This window comes from Acipenser ruthenus, chromosome 29 (genome assembly GCF_902713425.1).
Source record: "Acipenser ruthenus chromosome 29, fAciRut3.2 maternal haplotype, whole genome shotgun sequence".
Classification (NCBI taxonomy): Eukaryota; Metazoa; Chordata; class Actinopteri; order Acipenseriformes; family Acipenseridae; genus Acipenser; species Acipenser ruthenus.
In genome coordinates, this window is record NC_081217.1 from 1,311,854 (window position 1) to 1,334,820 (window position 22,967).

The 22,967-nt window shown below is 39.7% G+C and overlaps 2 protein-coding genes across 2 annotated transcripts; one reads left to right on the forward strand and one right to left on the reverse strand.

The window, feature by feature from the left end:
• The first annotated feature begins 4,546 nt into the window (after positions 1 to 4,546).
• Positions 4,547 to 13,344, forward strand: LOC117422422 (protein-glutamine gamma-glutamyltransferase 5-like). The gene is made up of 13 exons (XM_059003752.1): positions 4,547 to 4,698; positions 6,977 to 7,147; positions 7,561 to 7,800; positions 8,023 to 8,141; positions 8,401 to 8,529; positions 8,848 to 9,025; positions 9,310 to 9,445; positions 10,056 to 10,159; positions 10,263 to 10,505; positions 10,861 to 11,166; positions 11,410 to 11,570; positions 12,100 to 12,233; positions 12,602 to 13,344. The coding sequence occupies exons 1-13, from the start codon at positions 4,689 to 4,691 to the stop codon at positions 12,753 to 12,755; spliced, it is 2,085 nt and encodes a 694-aa protein (XP_058859735.1). The 5' UTR covers positions 4,547 to 4,688; the 3' UTR covers positions 12,756 to 13,344.
• Positions 13,345 to 13,947: 603 nt separating this feature from the next.
• LOC117431460 (cyclin-D1-binding protein 1 homolog) lies at positions 13,948 to 21,467 on the reverse strand. Its single transcript, XM_034052382.3, has 11 exons — positions 21,275 to 21,467; positions 20,345 to 20,404; positions 20,137 to 20,216; positions 19,927 to 20,008; positions 19,261 to 19,357; positions 18,951 to 19,024; positions 17,961 to 18,037; positions 16,381 to 16,634; positions 15,259 to 15,319; positions 15,037 to 15,083; positions 13,948 to 14,357 (listed from the first exon to the last, which is right to left on the reverse strand). The coding sequence occupies exons 1-11, from the start codon at positions 21,411 to 21,413 to the stop codon at positions 14,249 to 14,251; spliced, it is 1,080 nt and encodes a 359-aa protein (XP_033908273.1). The 5' UTR covers positions 21,414 to 21,467; the 3' UTR covers positions 13,948 to 14,248.
• Between the last annotated feature and the right edge of the window lie 1,500 nt (positions 21,468 to 22,967).

Consider the following 22,967-nt stretch of genomic DNA (forward strand, 5'->3'; position numbering starts at 1 on the left):
TGCGTTTATTTAGGAGAACACAGTAGAGCAGTAGAGTTGCACACAATTCACTTAACAGACTTTGCAGTATGTGTAGAGGGTCTGTTCGTTCAGACCTGAGCCCATCTCGGGTTCAGACGAGCTTACACTTCTCACACTTAGCGTCAACGCCGTCGTCTGCCAACCGTTATAACCACAGCGGCGGGGCACTCATTCTTATTACTAAACTCTTAAAGTGAAAGAGTCCTGTATACATGATCATTACATATTGTGGGATCACACCCCAGTGAAGGGCAGCTGCTCCCTTCAGTTTACATTCCATTGACAAAAATACAGTGGTTTGACTCCCCATGTTCTCGCCAGTCGCACCTCTGGGGGCTGGTGACTCTCTTGGGATGGAGGCGAGAACTAAGAACTGGGAAAAGTATGCGATTGCTTTGCATTTCTCCTATTGTATTATGCATTATCCTGAAAATAATACGTTAATTTGTTACCGGAGCAAAAGTCAAGGTCCAAACTGAGGTTGGGTGGTTGAGTTCCGCCTGTCGTTTGACCTGAATATAAAATGTATTCCCAAATTCTTTTTCGTTACCTCTAGGTGAAGTTAAAGTGAGTTGGGGGTGGAAACGAAGTCTGCTCTCTAAAACATCTTCTAACAGTCATCACCAGAAAAAACCGGAAGGCGGTGAAATCCCCTCCGTTACCGACACTTTTGTAGAGTATGTTTTAACCTTGAAACTCATTATTAATTGAACACACTGTACTTGCCTGTGTGGGGAGTGAGGTCCTGTGCGTCCGGGCGGAGAAGGCAGTACGGTTTGGGGGCTGGGTCCCGTGGAGGAGTGACAGAGTTCACTGAGCGGGTGCATGCTCTCTATATACATAAACAACCTAAAAAGTAAATAACAAAGTGATTAAATGGAGTCGGCGTTATTTAAAAGCTCTGGGTTAACTGTTAGTTAATATATCAGAGCAATCTGATATAAGACCACTAGATGGCACGGTTGTGTTATGTAAGTAAAAAATCCAGTTCTAAAAGTAAATGAAGGATGTTCCTGTTTGATTGGCACAGTGAGTGTAGTGGGTCTGACTCCGTCTCAAACACAACACTGGGAAAGAAAATGTGACAGGAAAGTACAGCGAAGAAACTTGAACCAAAGTGTATGTATGTTGCCGGTGTCGCCTATACTGCACATGCGCGAAGTTCTGACTTGAAAAGCAGGATTTATAGTAAATTCATTGCAGATTAAAGGACCCAAATATATCTAATTTCCACTCAACTGTATTGAGAAACCACCTGTTAGTTTACTTATTCCCGGTTCCTTATTCGCGGTATACCTGACAACGCAGCGTGTCCATTTTCTGTGTGTCTTAACTCACTTACACATCTTGCTCAATAAATATATTTGTACCATTTAAAAGATAGTCGCCCCCTCTTTAAAAAAAAAAAAACGAAAATATTAATTAAAAACAAAATCTGTATCAGCAGCATAGCGGTACCCCATATATTACCCGCTTGTTTTACTCCATGTACCCCTCTTAGACGCTTTACTCTCTAAGAAGAAATACCAGGAACGCGTAATCAATCGGACTGCGGAGTCTATCCGTCTGATGCGATACCGCCGAGCTCCACGTCTTCCATCTGAACCGAAGATAACCCGAACCCTAACGCACTGAGCAACTACTTCGAGGCAGTGTGTTTTCTATTCACCCGAGCCAGGATATTTCCTCTCCGCGATTATTTGGGCATGGTTATTAAAAACCAGAAATTATTGGTGAAAATGTGTCTCAGCTAAATGTTGGGGTGGGTCGTTCAAACCGGGGCGTTGACTCAGCAGAATCATATATCTATATATATATAGATATATGATACATATAATTTGTAACCGAGAGCACTGCAATGCTTTTATATAGCTCTTAATCCAGTGTGTATTTAACTCCCGTATTTTTAAAGGAGAAAAACCACCTGCTCATTTGAAAACAAGAACCAAACGACTAAGAAATATAATAATTCTTCAGCACTCGCACTTTGCTTGCTACTCATAATTGTTATATTCACTGTACATGGAATTGTATCATTTAAAAACATCATCTGGTGGAGTAAACGCTTTGAAAATATGACCCATAGTTAATTCATGAGTCCCTCTTGTTGCAGGTTAGAAAGGCTGAATTTCTGTTCACTAATCCTCTATCCGAGCCCTTGAATAGGTGTCTGTTAACAGAGTCAGGGAGTAATAACATTTTAAAAAAACAGTTATTACCTAAAAGCCAACCAACCAGCAGGTGAGATAAATGATTTAATGCAAAACTAGAACAGTCTCTCTCGTGTGTCACACATCGTTTGTAAAATGTTGCATTGGGCTGTTTTTAATGTAATGGTTTAATTGTGAAACACTGATTCTATTGCGGCAGCAGTGTGGAGTAGTGGTTAGGACTCTGATCTCTTGACCAGAGAGTCGTGGGTTCAATCCCTTGAGCAAGGTACTTTACCTCGATTGCTCCAGTAAAAACCCAACTGTATAAATGGGTAATTGTATGTAAAAAAATAATGTTATTGTATGTAAAAATAATGTGATACCTTGTAACAATTGTAAGTTGCACTGGATAAGGGCGTCTGCTAAGAAATGAATAATAATATTCTTCTTCTTCTTCTTCTTATTTATTTCTTAGCAGACGCCCTTATCCAGGGCGACTTACAATCGTAAGCAAATACATTTCAAGTGTTACAATACAAGTAATACAATAAGAGCAAGAAATACAATAACTTTTGTTCAAGCAAAGTACAAGTGTGACAAACCACAATTCAATAATACAGCAGATAATAGTGATAGTTACATCAGGATATGATTAAATAGTGATAGTTACATCAGGATGTGATTAAATACAAAGTACTACAGGTTAAACACTTGGCAGATTACAGTATTCTGAAGTACAGGATTAAATGCAGTAAAATAGGGGGCAGATAAGAGCAAAATAAAGCACATTTACATGAAGGGTGATAGTGTCCCAGGATACAAACAGAGGAGTTCTACAGGTGCTCTTTGAAGAGGTGAGTCTTAAGGAGGCGCCGGAATGTGGTCAGGGACTGGGCAGTCCCAGTGTGCATGCCTGGATAGTATTACACAATTTTGTATTTCTACAATCTACCACACTTGTGCCTGCATGTTGAAATGACTCCTCAGAAAGAGTAATGGCTTTTAATTTAATTTCATAGAATCTGCCACACCTGGGAGCATAAGGGACAGGGCAATACCTGGGTACCAGGAAATATTTTACACAGACTCTTGACTTTCTCACATAAGGAAATTCATGTTATTTAGCAAGACGTGATTGCTCATTGAAATAATGGGTTTTATTGCAATATGACATCAGTATGTGACGTGGGCAAAGTGTCACTTACGCAATTTCTTACGCAATCACTACTGGGAAGATTAAAGGCAGCATGGTTTATTCTGATTATTATTTTAAGTGTAGTTCCACCACTGTTTAAATAATTTTAAAAATACCCCCCCCCCCCCCCCCCCCCCCCCACAGTGTCACTTATGCAATTTCTTACGCAATCACTACTGGGAAGATTAAAGGCAGAATGGATTATTCTGAATATTATTTTAAGTGTAGTTCCACCACTGTTTAAATAATTTTAACCCCCCCCCCCCCCCCCCCGTGCTCCTTCTTGTTTAAGAGATAATTACAACGCCCCCCCTCCCCCCGGAAACCATCAAACACTGGTGCAGGTTCGACTTGTATTATTTTAATGAAAATGATTGAGATTTAAACAGAACCTTCCCAACCCCTCCCCTGACTGCTTTACTAAACCACATGGTTTAGGTTGCTAGGTTGACATAAGTGATGCATCCCCTCTCTTCTTTTCTATAGGGAACATGTATTAACCCCTCATGAAGTAATATAAGTTTACTAGGTATGCATAGTCTGGCACCTTTGACCAGGTGCTAACAGCTCACAATCCCCCTTCAGACAGGCAGCTGTTATTCTTCTGTGTGTGACAAGCTGAAGATGGAAGCATTCAGAAGCAGACCTGTTTGTAATGTGGCAGAAATAAACTCAACAGACATAATGCACACGCTTCCATTAGGACCAGGCTGTGACACTAGTGTAGTGTACAGTAGTACTGCACAGCCAGATCCATTTTGCTTATTTCAGGGAAGTCGAACAGATCTGGATGAATGCTAGTTGATACTGGTGGAAAATTCAGCGGAGTCTCAGAATGCCTAGCTCCATGTTAAAAGTAAATTGTAGCAGAATGAACTTGTTTAAGATCAGAGTGTCACCCCTGTTCAGTAACCTCTGCTGCTGCCTGGACAGGGGCTTGTTTAATGGCTCCTACATGCCTGGGTCTTTCTTCCTCTGTTAATATAAACAGACTCCTTCTTGATCATTCAAAGAAATGAAATGACAAGTGCAAGAGATAAACGACACGCCTAAAAAAAAAAAGGCAGCATGAAAACACATGTGCAAAATCCAGGGTTTTTTTTTCTGACAGTTGCGAAAGTCAGAGATTCTTGGAATGACAGATTTTTTTTCTTTTCTTTGATTACAATAGATTTCACACCTAAAAGAGGTCGGTCCTGTTCTGTATGGAATGCAATAAAAGGAGAGGGAGAGGGAGGCAGACAGCAGAGCAGAACAGCTCCCGAGCACAAAACAGAAGCGTCTCTGAGACAAACAACAGTTCAAGCTGAAGATCAAAAATGACCTTTGGTGAGTAAAACAAAAATAACTACAACTCTAACAACCAAACTGCTCGTTTCAATACAGATGCAGAATGAATTACTGATCAACAGCTGAATCTACAAAAAAAAAAAAAAAAATCCAATGGATACTTACATTTTATTTCATGGGTGCTTTGCCAGACCGAACTGTAGGTTTTTATAATATTAACATAGAGCTAATATTTATACAGATTATATAGTGTATTATACTGTATATATATATATATATATACACACACACACACATACTGTGTATAATATACTAAATATTGTATATATTATCTAGCACTATATATTATATATATATATATATACTTTAAAAACATGTTCATATTGCAAACTGCAGTAGAATGTATTATAGGACAGTGTAGTGTTGTTGGACAGCACTATATAATATATAGTGCTGTCCAACAACACTACACTGTCCTATAATACATTCTACTGCAGTTTGCAATATGAACATGTTTTTAAAGTACTACAGATGTGGGGTTATACGCGCTCTGCTGTCTTTTCAGCTCAGTCTCAGTGTTTGCATTGCAGATGTGGGGTTATACGCGCTCTGCTGTCTTTTCAGCTCAGTCTCAGTGTTTGCATTGCAGATGTGGGGTTATACGCGCTCTGCTGTCTTTTCAGCTCAGTCTCAGTGTTTGCATTGCAGTTGCAGCATGGCAGGATCTAGATCAGAGCACAGCATTCAAGCCCACGGCTCTGCTTTTGGCACAGAGTCATACTGTTGCACTCATGCCGCTGAGGATCCTCAGGTTCAAATGGAATAGAAACTGTTTCAGACTTCTTACACAAGCCTAGTAATTATAACACATTAAAGCAAATTGCTCAACTTCTTTGTAAAGTGCATCTTGTGGGTTATTTGGAGTATCTACGGTATATAATATTTCAGAACTGTTGCAAGCCGTTTCGTATTTATACCTAATGTGTGACTGACTAGTATCAGAGTGTCAGAAAAGGTACTTCTACATGATTATTATTGTTATTGTTGATTTTTTTGTGTTGTTCATGTTTTAACCTGCTGGGTGTAATCATTAAGGAAAGTGCTGGGATGTCCTGGGGCGCTGCCTGGAGCAGATGCTGTTTTTTTCTGAATATTTCTTGTGGCTAATCAGAGAGTTAGAAGGCAGCATACTTTCATGACATCAATCTGTTTAATTAATACAACCCTAATTAAAGTGAAAATAAAACAAACTTCCACTATACCTGCATCATGAGAACAGGTGAATACGCTGACATCTAGAAAACTTCCATAGCCAAAGAAACCCTCTACACTGTGTACTTCTTCTGGATCCTGAATAACAATATATACAATCTTTAAATGTATCAAGTGACCTGCAATGACAAGGCGAAGCTAGTCCAAGTAAATTAAAACATATACAAATGTAAATTGTAAAGTAGATTCATCTAGATTAATGTGTAAAACTGCAGTATGTTCCTGCACATATTAATATATGATTTCACATTTCAAATACAAATTTATTTAGAAAATCCTAATTGTGAAACGGTTCAATCACCCTTTTATTATTATTATTTATTTCCTTATCCAGGGTGACTTACAGTTGTTACAAGATATCACGTTATAGATTATTTTACATTATACAGATATCACATTATTTTACATACAATTACCCATTTATACAGTTGGGTTTTTACTGGAGCAATCTAGGTAAAGTATCTTGCTCAAGGGTACAACAGCAGTGTCTCCCACTGGGGATTGAACCCACAACCCTCCGGTCAAGAGTCCAGAGCCCTAACCAGTACTCCACACTGCTGACCTACCCTTACCTTTCTATTTAAAAAAAATGTTTTAATGCACTCCCAAAAACTTGACAGAATTCTAATTAATAATCATTTTGCGTCTTTCTATCAATTGACCTCTCTCCTTATTTCCAGCTCCACACTGTTGCAGTCTGACCAGTGTAATCTGTGGCCCCTGCAACTCAAGCATGGCTTACTTAGCTTTTGAGATCAATCAGCTGTTAGGAACCGGATGACCACAGACGGGCTGAATGGCCTCCTGTAGTATGGGAATGTTGTTCTGTTCATTGTTCAGAGCTTCCAGTCCTCACTGACTCTGGAATAGTTGCTATTCTTTAATTAACTTTGAGTTTTCTCACGAGTATGTCAGGTTTTTTTCCCCCCACAATAATTGTGCAAATTGAACACTGCTCCTGTAACATGCTTCCAAGCCACGTTGACAATGTTGAGACCTGCAGCAACACAATGTTTTTTAAAACATTTTGTATTTATTACTCCAGCTGTGAGTAGCACCGATTTCCATTATGAGGCGAACAACAAGGCTCACCACACCAGCGAGATTACCGGACAGCGCCTGATACTGAGGAGAGGGCAGGCCTTTACCATCACTCTGAATTTACACAGGGGGTCCCAACCGGAAGTGGACAAGGTGCAGCTGATTGCAGAAACAGGTAGCTACTGAACTAATGAAACGTTGCTCTGCCTCTGATGACGACACTTTCTTTAGATCCCTAAGGGGCCAGATTGAGAAAGCAGCAGCAGCATGATGTACTGAGTATGTGCATTTTCAAAAGAAGCTTGTGTTGTTTTAATCAGAATCTGTTACCACAGTATGTTTACATGACTTTCTTTCAGGTAGTCTGTTCCGGTTTCACTTCCTTGAGTTTCAGCTCAGCAGAATCTAGAGTCCAAGCTTGTCACTGCTCTACCTTCTCATCCTGCCATGCTTTCTGAATCTACAGAGTCCAAGCTTGTCACTGCTCTACCTTCTCATCCTGCCATGCTTTCTGAATCTACAGAGTCCAAGCTTGTCACTGCTCTACCTTCTCATCCTGCCATGCTTTCTTGTGTCTCCTTCGTTTAGGACCATCCCCCTCCGAGGCCTCTGGAACTAGAGCAGTGTTCAGAGTGTCCGGTACTCCAATCAAAAGCTCATGGAGCGCAGCTCTGCAGAACAGTTCCTCCTCCTCAGTGACACTGTCTGTCACCTCCCCTGCCAACGCCAGCATCGGCAAATACTCCTTAAAGATACAGACCGCCAAAGGAACTCCCCAGACCTCAGCGCTAGGAGAGTTCATCCTGCTCTTTAATCCGTGGTGTGCAGGTAAAACAAACTGTTTGTCTGTATATCACACAATCACAATCAATCTGTGTACTGGGTGGTGTTGCCTTCATTCTTAACTGCTGTGAATTGGGATTATAGATGTTTTCAATTCCTTGCCAAGAGATACTGTATGCTGTGTTTAAGGCACCTGCAAGTGCAGTTTTACACCCATTGCAAACAACTGTGTTTCCAGTCTGAAGGTAATCTGTGTCTGTATTGCAGATGACTCCGTGCACATGCAGAAAGACAATGAAAAGCAGGAGTACGTCATGAACGAACAGGGGCTTCTGTATAGAGGATGTGCAGAAAGTTTCTCACCCAGCGGATGGAATTTTGGACAGGTGTTGTGTGAACCAAACGAATGCTTCTGCGAACCTTCCTGGCATTAGCTTCAGTATTATCATCCCCTCTCCCGATATCCTTGCTCAGGGGAGGTCACATTTTACAAAATTATTTTGGGGACCTTGATGCTTTTATATTAATGACTTCCACAATTAATGATGCATGACTAAATGCAATGACAGTCCAAAATCACAATTTAAACAGTGGAAGTTACTGATTTATTTATTTTATTCAATTGTATTTATTTGTTTACTTTAGTTTGAAAAAGACATTGTGGATATATGTCTGAAGCTATTAGACGTTAGCCCCAACTACAGCACAAACCCGGGCCTGGACTGTTCAAGAAGGAGCGACCCGACCTACGTGGGCAGGGTAGTGAGTGCAATGGTAAGAATTGATAAGGAACGAGACATGAACGATGAATTATAGTTGGGTGGGGTTCGGGGCAGTTGGAGTTTGTTTACCTATGGTCATTTTTTATTTGGAAGGTCAACATACATTTGCAGGCCTGCTCTTGCACAGGCTTGTATTACAGAACTAGGCAGCTCTATGTATTTGTACTCTACTGCTTTTTAAAAATTATTCACAGGAGTGTCATTGCTCATTGCACTAAAGGTTCATGCATTAAGTCTCAATAGATCATTGTCAAGAAACCAAATCAACTAAATAGAAATAAGAGTTTGACAAGTCTGTCCTCCCTGGCAGGTTAATTGCAATGATGATCGGGGGATTCTCCTGGGACGCTGGGCGAATGATTTCCCTGACGGGACTCCTCCATCCCGATGGACTGGGAGTGTTGAAATCCTCCGACAGTGGTCCCTAAACGGCTGCCGACCGGTCAAGTACGGGCAGTGCTGGGTCTACGCTGCAGTGATGTGCACAGGTAAGCACTACAACAGCACAGAGAACCCCACGCCTGCACAGGAAGCCCACACAAGCACTCAGTGCTGGATCTCTGTGACCGTGGCACACAGGAGTTCTAACGGGTCACCTGTCCTTCCCCCACCCCATCCCATTGTTTAACTCAATTGACATTCCAGTACAGTGATACATGCACTAAATGCATTACTTTCCTTAAACAGTGTTGAATTGGATTATAGCACATTATATATGATTAACTTGTCTTTACTGCGCAGTGTTATTGAACTTTACTTTCTTTCGTTTCAGTTATGAGGTGTCTGGGGATTCCGACACGCGTGATCACAAATTTTGACTCTGCTCATGACACAGACGGGAATCTGACTATTGACGAATACTATTCCGTCTCTGGCCAGGAGTTGAAATTATCCAGTGATAGCGTATGGTGAGCTGCTGCTTCTTCTCCTCCTTCATTTCAGTCAATTCAGGTTAGATAGATATTCTGTATACACCACCCCAACCCTAGTAGTTTCTTTTCCACAGTCTGATCTTATAATTGTATAGACTTGTATCATATATATTCTCTCCTGGACATCACTTATGTATGTGTCCACATAACTCAGCGTCAAGTATACAAAAAAAAGAGAGAATAATGTAAAAAAAAAAAAAAAAAAAAGGCTCCTTGTTGGACTGGCTTTATCATCTTTTTCCACTGGCTTGGCTTTTGCTGGGTCATGATGTAGAATGAGGAGATGCTGAGTATTCTGTTTATGTACTGCAATAAGTACAATGTACAGTCAAGAAAGAGCGTTAAAGGCTAAATGAAACATTACTTTCCTTAAATGAAGCTCTGCAGTTAGAATAGTGCAATTCACCCAGACGGTATCTTGGGTTTTTATAAAAGTAAGGTAGATTCCCTCTGCAAAGTTGAACACAAAGAATTTCATCAACGATAGCACTCAACCCGTTGTATGACGTAGTAATATACCCACTCGTTCTTTAGTTACCCACACTGTGCAAATGTTCCAATCCCAAACTCTGCCGTGTCTCTCCAGGAACTTCCATGTGTGGGTGGAGTCCTGGATGGCCCGTCCAGATTTACCTACCGGATACGACGGCTGGCAAGTACTGGACCCCACTCCACAGGAGAAAAGTGAAGGTACCGTACCAACTGGAGTTTGAACAACACTCCCGACACAGAATCGGTTAGCACATCATGGACAGTTCTTCGGTTTTCATTAACGTGCTGTCTGCTTCTCCAGGTGTGTATTGTTGTGGTCCTGCCCCAGTCAAAGCCATCCTGGAGGGAGACACAGATATAAAGCACGACGTCCCCTTCGTGTTTGCGGAGGTCAATGCCGACAAGGTGAGATGGGTAGTCGGTTCCGATGGGTCAAAGCAAAAATCTTCGAGCAGCACCAGGCAGGTGGGGTCTAATATCAGCACCAAGGCTGTGGGCGCTAACGCACGCGAGGACGTCACACACCTCTACAAATACCCTGAAGGTACGTCACAGAGATAGCGGTTTACAGTCTTCATATGAAAGTTTGTCACTTGTTAAAATACATAAGCTTTTACAGGACATGCTGATTCAGAAAGGAATTTCCTGATCAGATTACCCAAACTTTCAGTTTGTTGATCAAAGATTGCATAACTGGTTTACCTTTATATATAAAAAAAAAACAAAAAGAAAACACACATGCAAGAAATAACGACTGGCCATCGATTATTAAGCAAGTAGTTAAGATGCAATGTCATTACTATCCTCTTTCCAAGAATGGAGAGGACGGGGGGTTGACTACAACATTTTGACTTTTCAGAATGTTTATTGGATGGTAAAAGCTATGATTTCTAATTAAGGTTCTAAAACAGAAAGAGATGCATTTGCCAGAGCGGTCCATAAAAGGAATGGGATTTCAGACGTTACTCCTAATGGTCCTGATGCACCTAAACCACCAGCCTCTGGGGTCATTGAGCTGTCTATCAAGCTGCAAAAGACACCGGTGAATGGAGAAGACATCACCTTTTACCTGCACATCGTCAATAAGAATCAAAGCTCCAAGAACCTATCGATCACCACCATTGCCCAGGCCTTGCGACACAACGGACGTCCCGAAGATCCATGCTGGAAAAACACCCAGACCATAAAGATCGGAGCAAACGGAGGTAAAGCCAGAATGCTTTTCACTTTTCTTTTTTAATACAAAGACTGCAGCAGCTATCTCCATGGTTGCAATCAGAACCAAAAACTCCCCTGTGCCTACCTTCAATTCTGTTCTGCAGTTGTATTAAGTTGATTTTCTTTAGGAACCATAAACATTTGGTTATGGTCATTTCCATGGAAAGAGATACTTGCAGAAGACCAAGTGAATGTCATGTCAATTTTTCTGGAACCCTTTTTATTTACAGAGACAAAGGTCACTCTTCTAGTACCCTATTCGAAATATGGAGCGTCCATGCTCGAGAACGATATAGTCAAACTGACAGCCGTTGCGAACGAGGAGGGCAGCAATGAAATGCACATGACAGAGAAGGACGTCCTGGTTACAAACCCAACGCTCAGCATTGAGGTTAGTTAACATGCTTGCTGCTTTCCTGAAAGAGGAGCATTCAGTGTAGGGTATAATTCGTCTTGGTATTCATAATGATGACAGTGGCCATCATGACAAGTAACATAAACCAAAGAAACTGTTGAGATAATAGCGGGTTGTCCATCTCTTTTGGAGCAGGAGACACCCGATATTAGAGAACACCAGAGTGTGCAGATAACTGGGTTTGGCTTCATTGTTAGAACAAAGGAATCACAGTTCCTGATGCACAGCTTTCTCTTAATGAACAATCCCTTAAATCCTAGCAAACTGACAATACCTTCATGCTACTTCAGTCCAGCTGAACATGCAGAGCTGGCCTTAAGTGTTTACTTCGTGGTTGAATCTGTAAGTTACATCAGCACTTAAAGTAGCATGTAGATCAATGTTTTTAACATCATTTAAAAACTGTTCAGTGACAGACATTAAGTGTTTTGTTTTTGTAAGCAATTTAATATGTAGTGCCACAGGAAATATAAACCTGCTCGTGAATTCATTTTATTTTCATCAGGTAAAGGGAACGCCAGTACTGTATCAGGATTTTACGGCTGAAATAACATTCACTAACACTTTATCTGAGACCTTGAGAAACTGCCTTTTGACACTGTCTGGGATTGGTCTGATCCGGACAAAATATGAAATTCCGTAAGTATACGACAGTAAAACATATAATATCCAATCTGATTGAGACCAGGGGGTGTTCAGATGAAAAGAAACATTCGGGTATCAAATTCCATGACTTTCACAACCAAGAACTCTCTAAAGGACATAATTCAACCCCCTTTACCTGTAAATATATAACATGCAGTATTGAACTGCTCTTTAAATACCAGAGACTGCGAGCTGAATAGCACATTTTCTATGGCATCAAAGGCTTTGCTTTAGTTACTAGGTAGCAACTTAAAATGCAACTCTGTATTAATGGTGGCTCTATCCTGACCCTCAGTCCTCTCGGCTGGTCGTTGTGTTGTCTCTGTATATGTAACACTCACACTGCTTTGCTCTGTTTTCAGTATCCGTACAGTGGGTCCGAATAACTTGGTGAGAGTGACCATCCCCCTCACACCCACCAAGCCTGGCTCGAGGATGCTAACCGCAGATTTCGACTGCAACCTCTTCAGGGACGTGAAAGCCTACAAGACTGTGGAAGTGAAGCGTGTCTATTAACTTCACTCTGGAAACACGCTTAAGAAAAAATTTAAAAATGTCCAAAACACTGAGAAAAAGAAAAAAAAAGTAGTGGGTAATATATAAACATTGGAAATAAATTAATGCAGCACTTGAGTTGCATAAAATATTTGTTATATGTTAATATTATGTTATACATTTTTGCTACTGCATTATGTTTTGTTTTTTTTAAGTTTAAAATATAATATATATTACATAAATATAATAATAATAATAATTTATGCATTAATTGTTTTTCTTACAGTAAATATACTGCCATGTGAGCTTATTAGGAGGTATGGAACTGTATATGTATAATGCAACATGTCTTCATAAACTTGTAAAAACTATACAAAATGTAAAAACTACTGACTATATATGTTAATATTGATGCAAATAAATACTGTGCTTGCAGAAACTATAAACTATCTGTTATCCTGCTTGCAGAAATGTCTGTGACACTAGACTATTTAACAAAAAGGGTAACTTTGGTTAATTGTACCTTTTGTTTTCATTACAACTAAACAATAAATAATTTTAACTTAAGTTTTTTGTTTTTGTTCAATACTTTGCATTTGGTCTTTGATAAGACCCGATCGGGGGATTGATCTTGAAACCATGTGGGCCAATTTGTTTTCAATATTGAAAAAGCACTGCACCCTTAAAAAGAGCTGTCCTAAATGATTCTGGTTTTGTTTGCGTTTGTTTTAAATCGTACTTTCTCAGCTGCCGTCAGGATGGCAGTCCCTGTGAACAAAGTCCTTACATCTCAATGGAACAATCCTGAGTAAACAGCTGAGAAAACAATATCTTTCATCAGTGCTCTGACAGGTTCAACTGGTTTAGTTAACTTGATGGGCTTGTCAGACATGTTCATACACTGTAGGGCATTCACAGTGTTTATTCCTGGAAAGGATCTATCTGCTAAAAAATGGGCTCCAGTCTAGACAGTGTGGCTCTGCCTTCGACCCGCAGGAAAGCAAAGCTTTCGCTCCTCCGCAGCACTAGAGGATTGTAGAGCACAGCTGTGGTCTTATGTGTTTTACTGCAAGCGATGCATCGGGCTAATTCACAAAACTGTCATGCCTCTTACCTCTGCTAAAACTGAAAACGCACACAAAAACAAATCACCAGCCCTTGAGGTTTGGGAACTCCTGCGGTCTCGTCTCCAGTACTACATTATTTCATCATCTTGGGTTTTTTTGTGTTTTATTTTCTATTATCCAACAGTAGATTATGAATCCGAACGGCACAAACACCTGCCGGTACACAGCAAGAACACTTTTGTTAACATTATATCAAAAAGGCAAAGTATGCTGTATAATATATATATATATACATATTATCTTACTTATCTTAATAAACTGGTTGAGCGGTTTGGTAGTGGTGGCAAAGTCTATTTCCCATCTTGACTTGATTTTTATTTATTTTTTTAAACAAAGTCTCCTCTCTCTCTCATTTTTTTTTTTAGAGAAGTTCCACATATAATTTGTCTAAATAGAGTTCTGGGTTAAGTTCTTCACTTTCTGCATATTGTGTTGAACTGCCCCATCCAAAAACTGCACCCAGGCAAGCTCAGCCTCTGGACACACATGGCTTGACCTGTCAGGGAGATCAAACAGCTGCAGTTAAAGCACATCTCTCACACGTTTCTAGCTCCAGTACCTCTAATGGAACTCATTTCCTTTTACTAATTAAAAAAAATAACATGTATCTGAATTTGGTTTTGTATTAGCCAAGAAAAAATAAGACAGGATTCAAACAGGGTTGGAATAAAAAAAAAATATTGAGCAGGATATTTCCAAATAAAAAGCAAGTAAACAGCTGAGAAAACAATATCTTTCATCAGTGCTCTGACAGGTTCAAGAACAACAAAAAAAGGACATTTGCATGACTTCTTTTTTACATTTACAAGCAACATGTTTTTGAAAGGAAATAAAGAATGCTGCAGATCTAGTTAAACACTTGAGAGCATCTGACAGTTGTGATCAGTCAAAAGTGTTAAAGCACTTGAGGTATGTGCCCTGTTCTACATACACACCCAAGACAGCCAGACAAGCTGTTTATTTTCATTGTGAATAACTGAGCATTTAGCTGTTAATGTAAAACTATCAGTAGCAACTGAAGTTCCAGAGAAGACAGTAAATTCCCAATTCTTATCACACGCAAAGGTGCAACGACACTGATACAGTAATCACACATTAACTTTGTGACACTATGCCAGCACACAGTATGCTCCCTAAAGTGACATCAAGCCGTGGTGCAATTCTACTACACTTACTTTGTTATTTCCAGGACTTTCTTTACAACAGATGCAAGTCTGGCAGCCTGTCATGAAAAATCAGATGCAAGTTAATCCACTCAATCACCCTCACCTGTCCACTTTTCTTTTCTTCACATTATAACAAAAAAAGAGACATAATAAAATAGCAATAAACACATTATCGGATGCAAACCCTGGAATAATAATAATTGTTAAATAGGGACTTGTAAATAATCTTACATTTAGTCGGACTCCTGCATAGTTCATTGGTGGATACAGGCTCAGTGCAAGGTCATCCACACTGTGGAACAAGAAAACAAAACGGGTATTATCAGTAAAAATCTGTGTTTCTGTATACAGGTGCTTATTGAAGATGATCAGCATTTTAATGTACATCAGTGACTTTCATGCCAGCTGCTTTTTGAACGGGCAAAAATATTATAGCCAGTTTTTGCTACGTAAAACCAACATGCAAATGTGACTTCACTGCAGGGAACAGCAAAGCCATGTCTCATGTCAGCGCTTTCACATCCGGGTCATAACCTTTGACCTGATCAATCTAAAAACATACATTGGAGCTATCTTGCTTTAAACAACCCTAAAGATCCGAGTTTGGTGTAAATCGGAGATGGTAGGGTGTGACCTGTTGGGTGATTTGTCATGGAATGACCCATCCTCCTACCTTTCTGGGAAGCACATAAGGAAATGTTGAAACGTATTGCCACGGTTTAATTCTTAAGTTACAGGTCAAGAAAATAAAAAAAAGACTATTTTGAGAAGTTCAATGACTGAACTGCTTTTTAAAACATAAAACCAACATACAAATCTAGTTCTGACTGCTGCGGGGGCACAGCGTAGCTTTTTGAAAAGGTCAAATGACTGAACTGCTTTTACCTTGCAAGTTCTTCGTTAAGAGACACAATTTATTTAACAGAAAAACAAGAGGATCATTCCTGCTCAAGCGCGGCGAGTTTCCTCTACTCCTGGTTAATGAGACATTTACCATGTGACGGAGAAAAGGGTTTCAGGGTGGGTGTTGTGTTATAAAAAAAACAGGGATGGAAATAAAACTCATTTCATAGCAGTTTGATCCATTCCTAGTTTTACTAGGAGTATAATAACACTCAGCTGAGCTTGTGGCCCATACTGTGGCTAATCAAGCATGTATTAAAAGCTGGAATGGATGAAACTGCTATGCAAAAGGTGTCTTATTTCTCTCCCTGTATTTTGTCGTATTACCTTCTCGTCGATTACCAGTTTCGGTTTATTGATTCGTTTTGCAGTTCAGTTTGCAGGTTAATTGTAACGTGTGTAAGTATTATCAATAGTATTATTTAATATTCTTGACTAGCCTGAACTCACGTTGGACTGATTTCCTTGGTGATGTCTGCTAGATCATCCAGCTGAGCAATGCACTCCGGCGAGTCCACTTTCCCGTGAGCCTTCACAGCTCCGGAGAGCTTCTTCAAGCAGGCTTTTCCTGCCTTCATGAGGCCCTGGCATGGAGCCATCAGCTGCTTGTCTTCCTCAGACCAGTAAGTGTCCTGGTTTCCCCTAGAGTCCAGATCGTCGTCGTCCAGGACATCGCTGAAGGGGTCCTGGCTGTCAGCCTGAGCCTTCAGGGAGACCCAGAAGACACTGTTAGTTACCTGGGCAACAGGTGTGTGTGTGTGGTGTGTCTAATTCTAACGCAGCTCACACTAAAAGCTGCAATGACTCAGCCTGCTATGCAAAGGGAGTTTTAGATGTCAAATTGCATTAGCAGAGCTAAACTTACAATAAATAAGAACTATGATGACAGAATACTTTTCTAAGGCGTCTGGATCATAGTGTTACAGTACAGTCTTAATTTTGGGAATATATATAATGTGTCTACACAGCTGGCACCAATTTATAATTATTTCCAACTGCCAAAATGATTGTCAATTTCCAAATACAGTAATCAAATCATTTAACAGACGTTTGCACGTGTATGGTGGCAGGGAGGACTTTAATCTTTTCCCTGCCAACCAAACAGCCATTCCCCTGTGCAGGGGTTAATTTACAAAGTTAGGTGCTAGCCAAAAGGTTCTTAAATGTTTGAACAAGTGTCTCTGCATCTGCGTTAATTGTTCATCAGTGGTATAATTATCAAAAAGCTTACTATAGCAACTGCAAAGAACAGGTTTGGCCGCACACCCAAAGCATTCTTCTTTATCCTTTTATCTCTTTAAATGTGAGCAGTTCATTAGTAGAAAGGTGAAACTCTCCATATTCCAAAACAAGAGTAGTTTTATTGTTTAAAAATCACCAGCGACACAAGGCTTTTTGTATGGAATGTGTCTTCATTAGATTCAACAGCACATTCCGTGTCTAAGCATGCTGTTACGCTGGTGGTTTTTTAACAATAAAACTGCTCTTGTTTTGGAATATGGCGTGTTTCACCTTTCTACACATATACACATGCGTCGACACGGAATGTGCTGTCGAATCTAATGAAGACACATGCTTTGCAAGGGTGTGAGCTGTTCTGAAAAGCTCTTTTAGCTTTAAAATCACAAAGGTTTATGGTGCATAGTAATTGTTCACGCTTTTGATATGCCTTGTTTGGCTGTCTTTGCCTTCATCAGTTTCATAAAGTTATAATGATTACTTGATTTTTCACAAGCTTTAAAATCGACTCTATCTTAAAGGTAGATGACCCAGATCACAAATGTGCCACTATGGCTTTTGTCATACTGGACAAACCTTGTAGTACATCTTAAGCCCCTTTCACACTGGCACTTCTACCCAGGTCCAGACCCGGGTTCTGGCCACCCGGGTCACAATCCCGCGTAGCGTGAAACCATGTTTAATTTGCCTTGGGCAAGCGTTAGGTTCTAACCCTGATAGACAGATATAATATATTATATTATATTATAGATGTGTGTGTGTGTGTGTAAAATAATATTAATATGGGGTACCTGTTCCATCTCTTCGATTGCATCTTTTACAACTGCAGAATAGGAGGCCATCACAGACAGAACTGCAGCTTGGTTATCTGGGGAGACATTATGCCAAAAAATTAATTAATTAATTAATTAATTAATTACAAAAACTTTTGTGAACACTTGTGATTGGTTTTCACAGACCCTGATTATCACTGATCTTGGATAACCTTACCAAAGGTAATATTAGGTAGTCCAAAACTAGTGCTACTCTGTGAATTCCAAGTCTTAGATCTTTGGGACTGCATTTTAAGTGTTCCTCAAGGCAGAGCAGTGTTGATGGTAAGAAGATCCTTAATAAGATCATCATCATCAGAGAATTATTATTATGGATGTGATTCTGTCACAGTGGTCACGGAACCTGTGAATTCTGACACTTGTTTCCAATAGGAAAGGAGCAGTTCATGTCTTTTGAACTGGTTTCAGTTCAAAATTAAAGTGGTTAGCAAACATCAAATAAAGGAGAAATTAAGTTCTAAGCAACTAGCAGAGCAATATCCCAAACAATTTCACGAAAGCAGAGGAAGCGGATTTAATGAGAAACAATCTTCAAATTAACCGAAGCCTTTTGTGCAGAAAATGTACCTCTGCACACACTTGATAATGCAAAGCCTAAAAGGAGGACGGTTTACAGTTCTGAAGAAGCATGAACCCTGATTTGCAGCTCTTGCAGTCAATCCCCTGCAGTGATTAACAGTACAGTACCTGTCAACACTGTAAATGCACAAATACTAAACCACGACAGTATATTACATGAATAAATATATTTAAGTTCAAATCTTTGTCATTGTAACCATTCTGTGAAATTGTCTATTTTTAAAGTGATAAATATAATACTGGGAAAAAAAAAAAATTTCACCAGTATTTCTCAGTAATACCAGTGTCAGCATTGCAATTTATTTTTGTATAATATATTGCATGGGGGGGGGCAACCAACCAAAATACAGAAACCGCTTTCATCCTTACCTTGAGGCAGTCTGTGAATATAATCACACGATGACCACACTCCACCTGTAGAAGTCAGCTGCTCTTGGGATAAACTAGGAAAACCAAAGAACTGACGAATTAGAGGGACACCTAAACACTTAAACATTCACAAGCCCCAAAACCCAGAGGAGCTAAGAAAACTATGGTGAATAATAAAGTGAGGGAACACAAACCGAACTGTAACTGCAACCGTAACTGAACAAAACAGCATTGTAACTGTAACTGTAATTGCAATTTGAGCAGTAATGGTAAGAGTACTTGTAATGGAGCCCCCAGGTGTGACGGATACCTCTGCAGAGGGGTGTTCAGGATCACTTCAATCAGCTGTGAAATTCCCTCCAGCACCTCTACGGTGGCATCCCGAGCTATTCTCCGCAGTGTTATCCCTGAAGCAAAGGAGACACAAGACAAGGGCTGAGAACACGAGGCACCCAGGTTCCAAACAGATTTACTCTTAACGCCTCTCATGCCACGGCACCCCAGCCCACTTCGCAACTAACATTTAAAAGATCTCTAATGAGCTTGTGGTTAAATCTGTTCCAGCTACGGAAAAGCAACTCAAACAGATGGGTTTTCAGTCTAGGTCTGAAAGATTTGATTGGGATGGCTTTTCTGATATCGATTGGGATTGAATCCCATAGCATCGAGAAGCCCTGGTCCCTATAGAAAGGACAGAACGCAAAATGTTTACTTCAGTATTATAGGATCGGACCAAACTCAACTCAGTTTGAAGGGGAAAACTAAATATCTGTAAAAATGTGTCAATTGTCAGAAACAAATTTTCACAGAAACACACAAAAAAAAAGTTTGAGGTCAACCAAGACATGCTATCTATTTTATAAGCAATTATGTAAATACTATACACAGTTTGTTACATAGCATTCTGAAATTAACTTGTAGAACATTTAGCCTATATAAACTCCAAGCTTTTACCATTTCATTCAGAAAGTCTTACCCTGACTTTTAGGCAGCCAGTAGTAAACTGTAGCCAGTGTCAGGACATTCTTCTCAATGCTGTCAGCTAACCTTTCACAATCCTAGAGAAAAAACAACCAAACACATGCATCTAATTAGTAAAGTCACCGGTCTGAAGCTGAGATATGTTATTATTTTTATATGCACTGTACCAGCTGCTGCGTTTCTTTTAAATAATAGAGGAACCTACTTGTGCTGAAGGCAAGGGTGGTTTGGAAAACACAAGACTCAGTTTAGTGGCTCCTTGTGAGGCTGCTTTAAATGCCTGGCCTGTAAATGATAAAGAGAATAATCAGACTGTATAGAGAGACAACTCATATTTGAAACAAAATCGAAAACGCTAAATAAATATCCCTGAGCAGACAATCTATACAAGTTAATATCACCAAGTACATTACCTAAAGTGTCCCAAAACTGCTGCAAGTTAAAATCTTCATTGCACTCCTTGGACTCTCCATCTGTAATTATAAGAACAAGGAAGATACTTTTACATTTTGTTATCAATTTTTTTTTTTTTTTTTCTTCTTATCTTAAAAGGCTTTTTTAAACAAGTACTGTGATGTAAATTCCTTGAATTTGGCACAAAATACACACAGAGCCAATGTATAATACTGTATACGCAGATTAAGATTATATATATATATATATATATATATATATATATATATATATATATATATATATATATATATATAAAGTTTAAAGAAGACAAATCTGGCAGAATTTGGCTTTTGGAGTTAAATGTAAGGTTGCCACTTTTTACTACATGAACTGTCATTGGTCTATTTTTTATGTATTTATTAATTCATTTTTTTAAGAATAAAAAAAATCAATAAGTTACTGATTTTTTTTATTAAAAAAACTGAAAATAAAAAAAACAATTTAACCAATGACAGTTCATCCGGTAAAAAGCGGCGGCTACCTTACACTTAACTCGAAAAGCCAAATTCTGTCAATTTGTTTTCCTTAAATTTTATTATATATATATATCTCGCAAATCGTATTGATGATATCGACATGAAGGTTTAGGATGACAGAATGTTGTGTTTTTAAATATGTGAGTTTAAGTGTAACGTACCTGCTAGACAACATCAAAAAATGTGTCCTCTCTCTAGCCAGGCTGTTTCCTTGAAACGTACGACAGTTGCCATGAGGCACATTTTTTATTTCCAAAACCAATTGCCAATGCATTTACGGTGCTGTATTTTACTTAGCATGATGTGCAACCAGCAAGCGGCCTAATATAATAACACTTGCTTCTCCAGTTCACAAAACGACTTACACTTCCACTCGGCTGGCGACTGAAATAATTAATGATGGTGTCGTACCTCTCACCCGGTCCCGAACACACTGCACTGAGTTCCGCAGATTCCGCAGAGGGACGGTCACGTCCCCGGGATCCAGACTCGAATTGTCGGCACTCATGTTACCCGCTATCCCCAAACCGCTCAGCAGAACCGAATCCATCGCCCGGAACTCACGTCAGAGATACTTTGCATGACGGAATTAATGCGGCACGGACACATTTACGCTGATTGACATCGGACGGTATTAAAGAGGACACTTTGAAGCTGCTAAGACGCCATGTTGGTGAAGGGAAGTAAAAATTCTCAACGTGATTCCGGGTGCTGTGAAAATCTCTAGTGGCTGGTTTCACAGAGCGAGATTAGCACGAATCCTGACTACCTACTGTTATTTTATGTAAATTCATCTCAGAGATTAGTACTAATCGGAATCTATGAAACCTGTCGTTGATGTTATCATGCACGTTTTAAAGGTCTGGTTAATGCTACTTCAAGGTAGTTTTTAAACATGGAACTGTGTGCAAGACCGCTGCTGGATTCTGGAATTCTTGGATTGCAGAATTCCACCAGGAATTGAGAGCAGCACTTAATTTATTTATTTTTATTGAGATGCAGTACCTTTGAGTAAGCACCAGGTGGAGCAGCTTTGTAGCATCATTTATACCATGCATCCTAGAGACAAACTAATGTACTGATTAGTCGATTATTGATCAGCGTGGCTTTTATTTGCCAACATTGATTGCTCAAGGACTATATTTTCTATTACCAGCACATGGATGTTTCGTTGTACTTGAAGGCTTTCTGGCAATAAAGTTTGCATAATGCATACATGATATAGGTCAAGTGACTTGCTCAGGGTCACACACGGTGAGTCAGTGGTTGAGCTGGGATTGAACCTGGAACCTCCTGGTAACAAGCCCCTTTCTTTAACCACTGGATTAGCGATCCTCCTGTTCACTGTTAAAAAACACAGAGATTCTATAGAAACTATAGGCTGAACCAACACCAGAACCCAAATGACATGGACCAACAGCGTGTTAAATACAGGTCTATACCGAAACAAAAAGGTGAACATACATTGCTGTTGATCTCATTGAGCCGGTTTCCAATTACCGCAGGCCAGCACATGAGATTCGTTTAGTTTCTGTGAGGGGTACTGTAGTAGATTATCAGTTATACAGTGCATGCAGTTTACTGCAGTAAACGCAATGCGTGTTTTTAAAGGTCGTTTTTTCTATCATAGTCTGGTCTTGTACTTTAGCGACTGTTATATGTTGACTTCAATCAGCACCTGTGTTTCAATTGTTTACAACAGGTACATGAGCAATGAAACGTCAGTGCGTGCATACGTGCATCGAATGACACCTGCACTCCAGAACGCACGATGTTCCCGAGCCAAGGTCTAATTCTTTCATGAGACGTGCTTGGCCACATCCATTTGAACGTCACAGATAATTGTCAATAACATGTGTATTTGGAATGCCTCGTTGAACCCATTAGACATGCTAAAGCTGTCTGTCATCTATTTTTTTATTTATTTTGTGAATAGAAGATACCTCCTGCAATAACATATTTGCTAAAATTGCAGACAGTGTGTTCTAGCACAGGGTTTAATTATCAGTTTACTGGAGGGCGGTTTAATCTGCAACAAAAGAGAACACTAGACGAAAGAAGTTATGCAACAATGTACAACCGCACCTGTACGTGTATTAATAAC

Excerpts from the sequence above, each read along its gene's own strand:
- LOC117422422 (XM_059003752.1), top strand. Across the intron at positions 8,142-8,400 it reads GCGGATGGAATTTTGGACAG|TTTGAAAAAGACATTGTGGA; the intron begins GTGTTGTGTGAA and ends TGTTTACTTTAG. Across the intron at positions 11,167-11,409 it reads AAAGATCGGAGCAAACGGAG|AGACAAAGGTCACTCTTCTA; the intron begins GTAAAGCCAGAA and ends TTTTATTTACAG.
- LOC117431460 (XM_034052382.3), bottom strand. The coding sequence starts at position 21,413 with ATGGATTCGGTTCTGCTGAGCGGTTTGGGGATAGCGGGTAACATGAGT. Across the intron at positions 20,217-20,344 it reads GCAGTTTTGGGACACTTTAG|GCCAGGCATTTAAAGCAGCC; the intron begins GTAATGTACTTG and ends TATCATTTACAG. Across the intron at positions 14,358-15,036 it reads AAAGTCCTGGAAATAACAAA|GTCAAGCCATGTGTGTCCAG; the intron begins GTAAGTGTAGTA and ends TCTCCCTGACAG.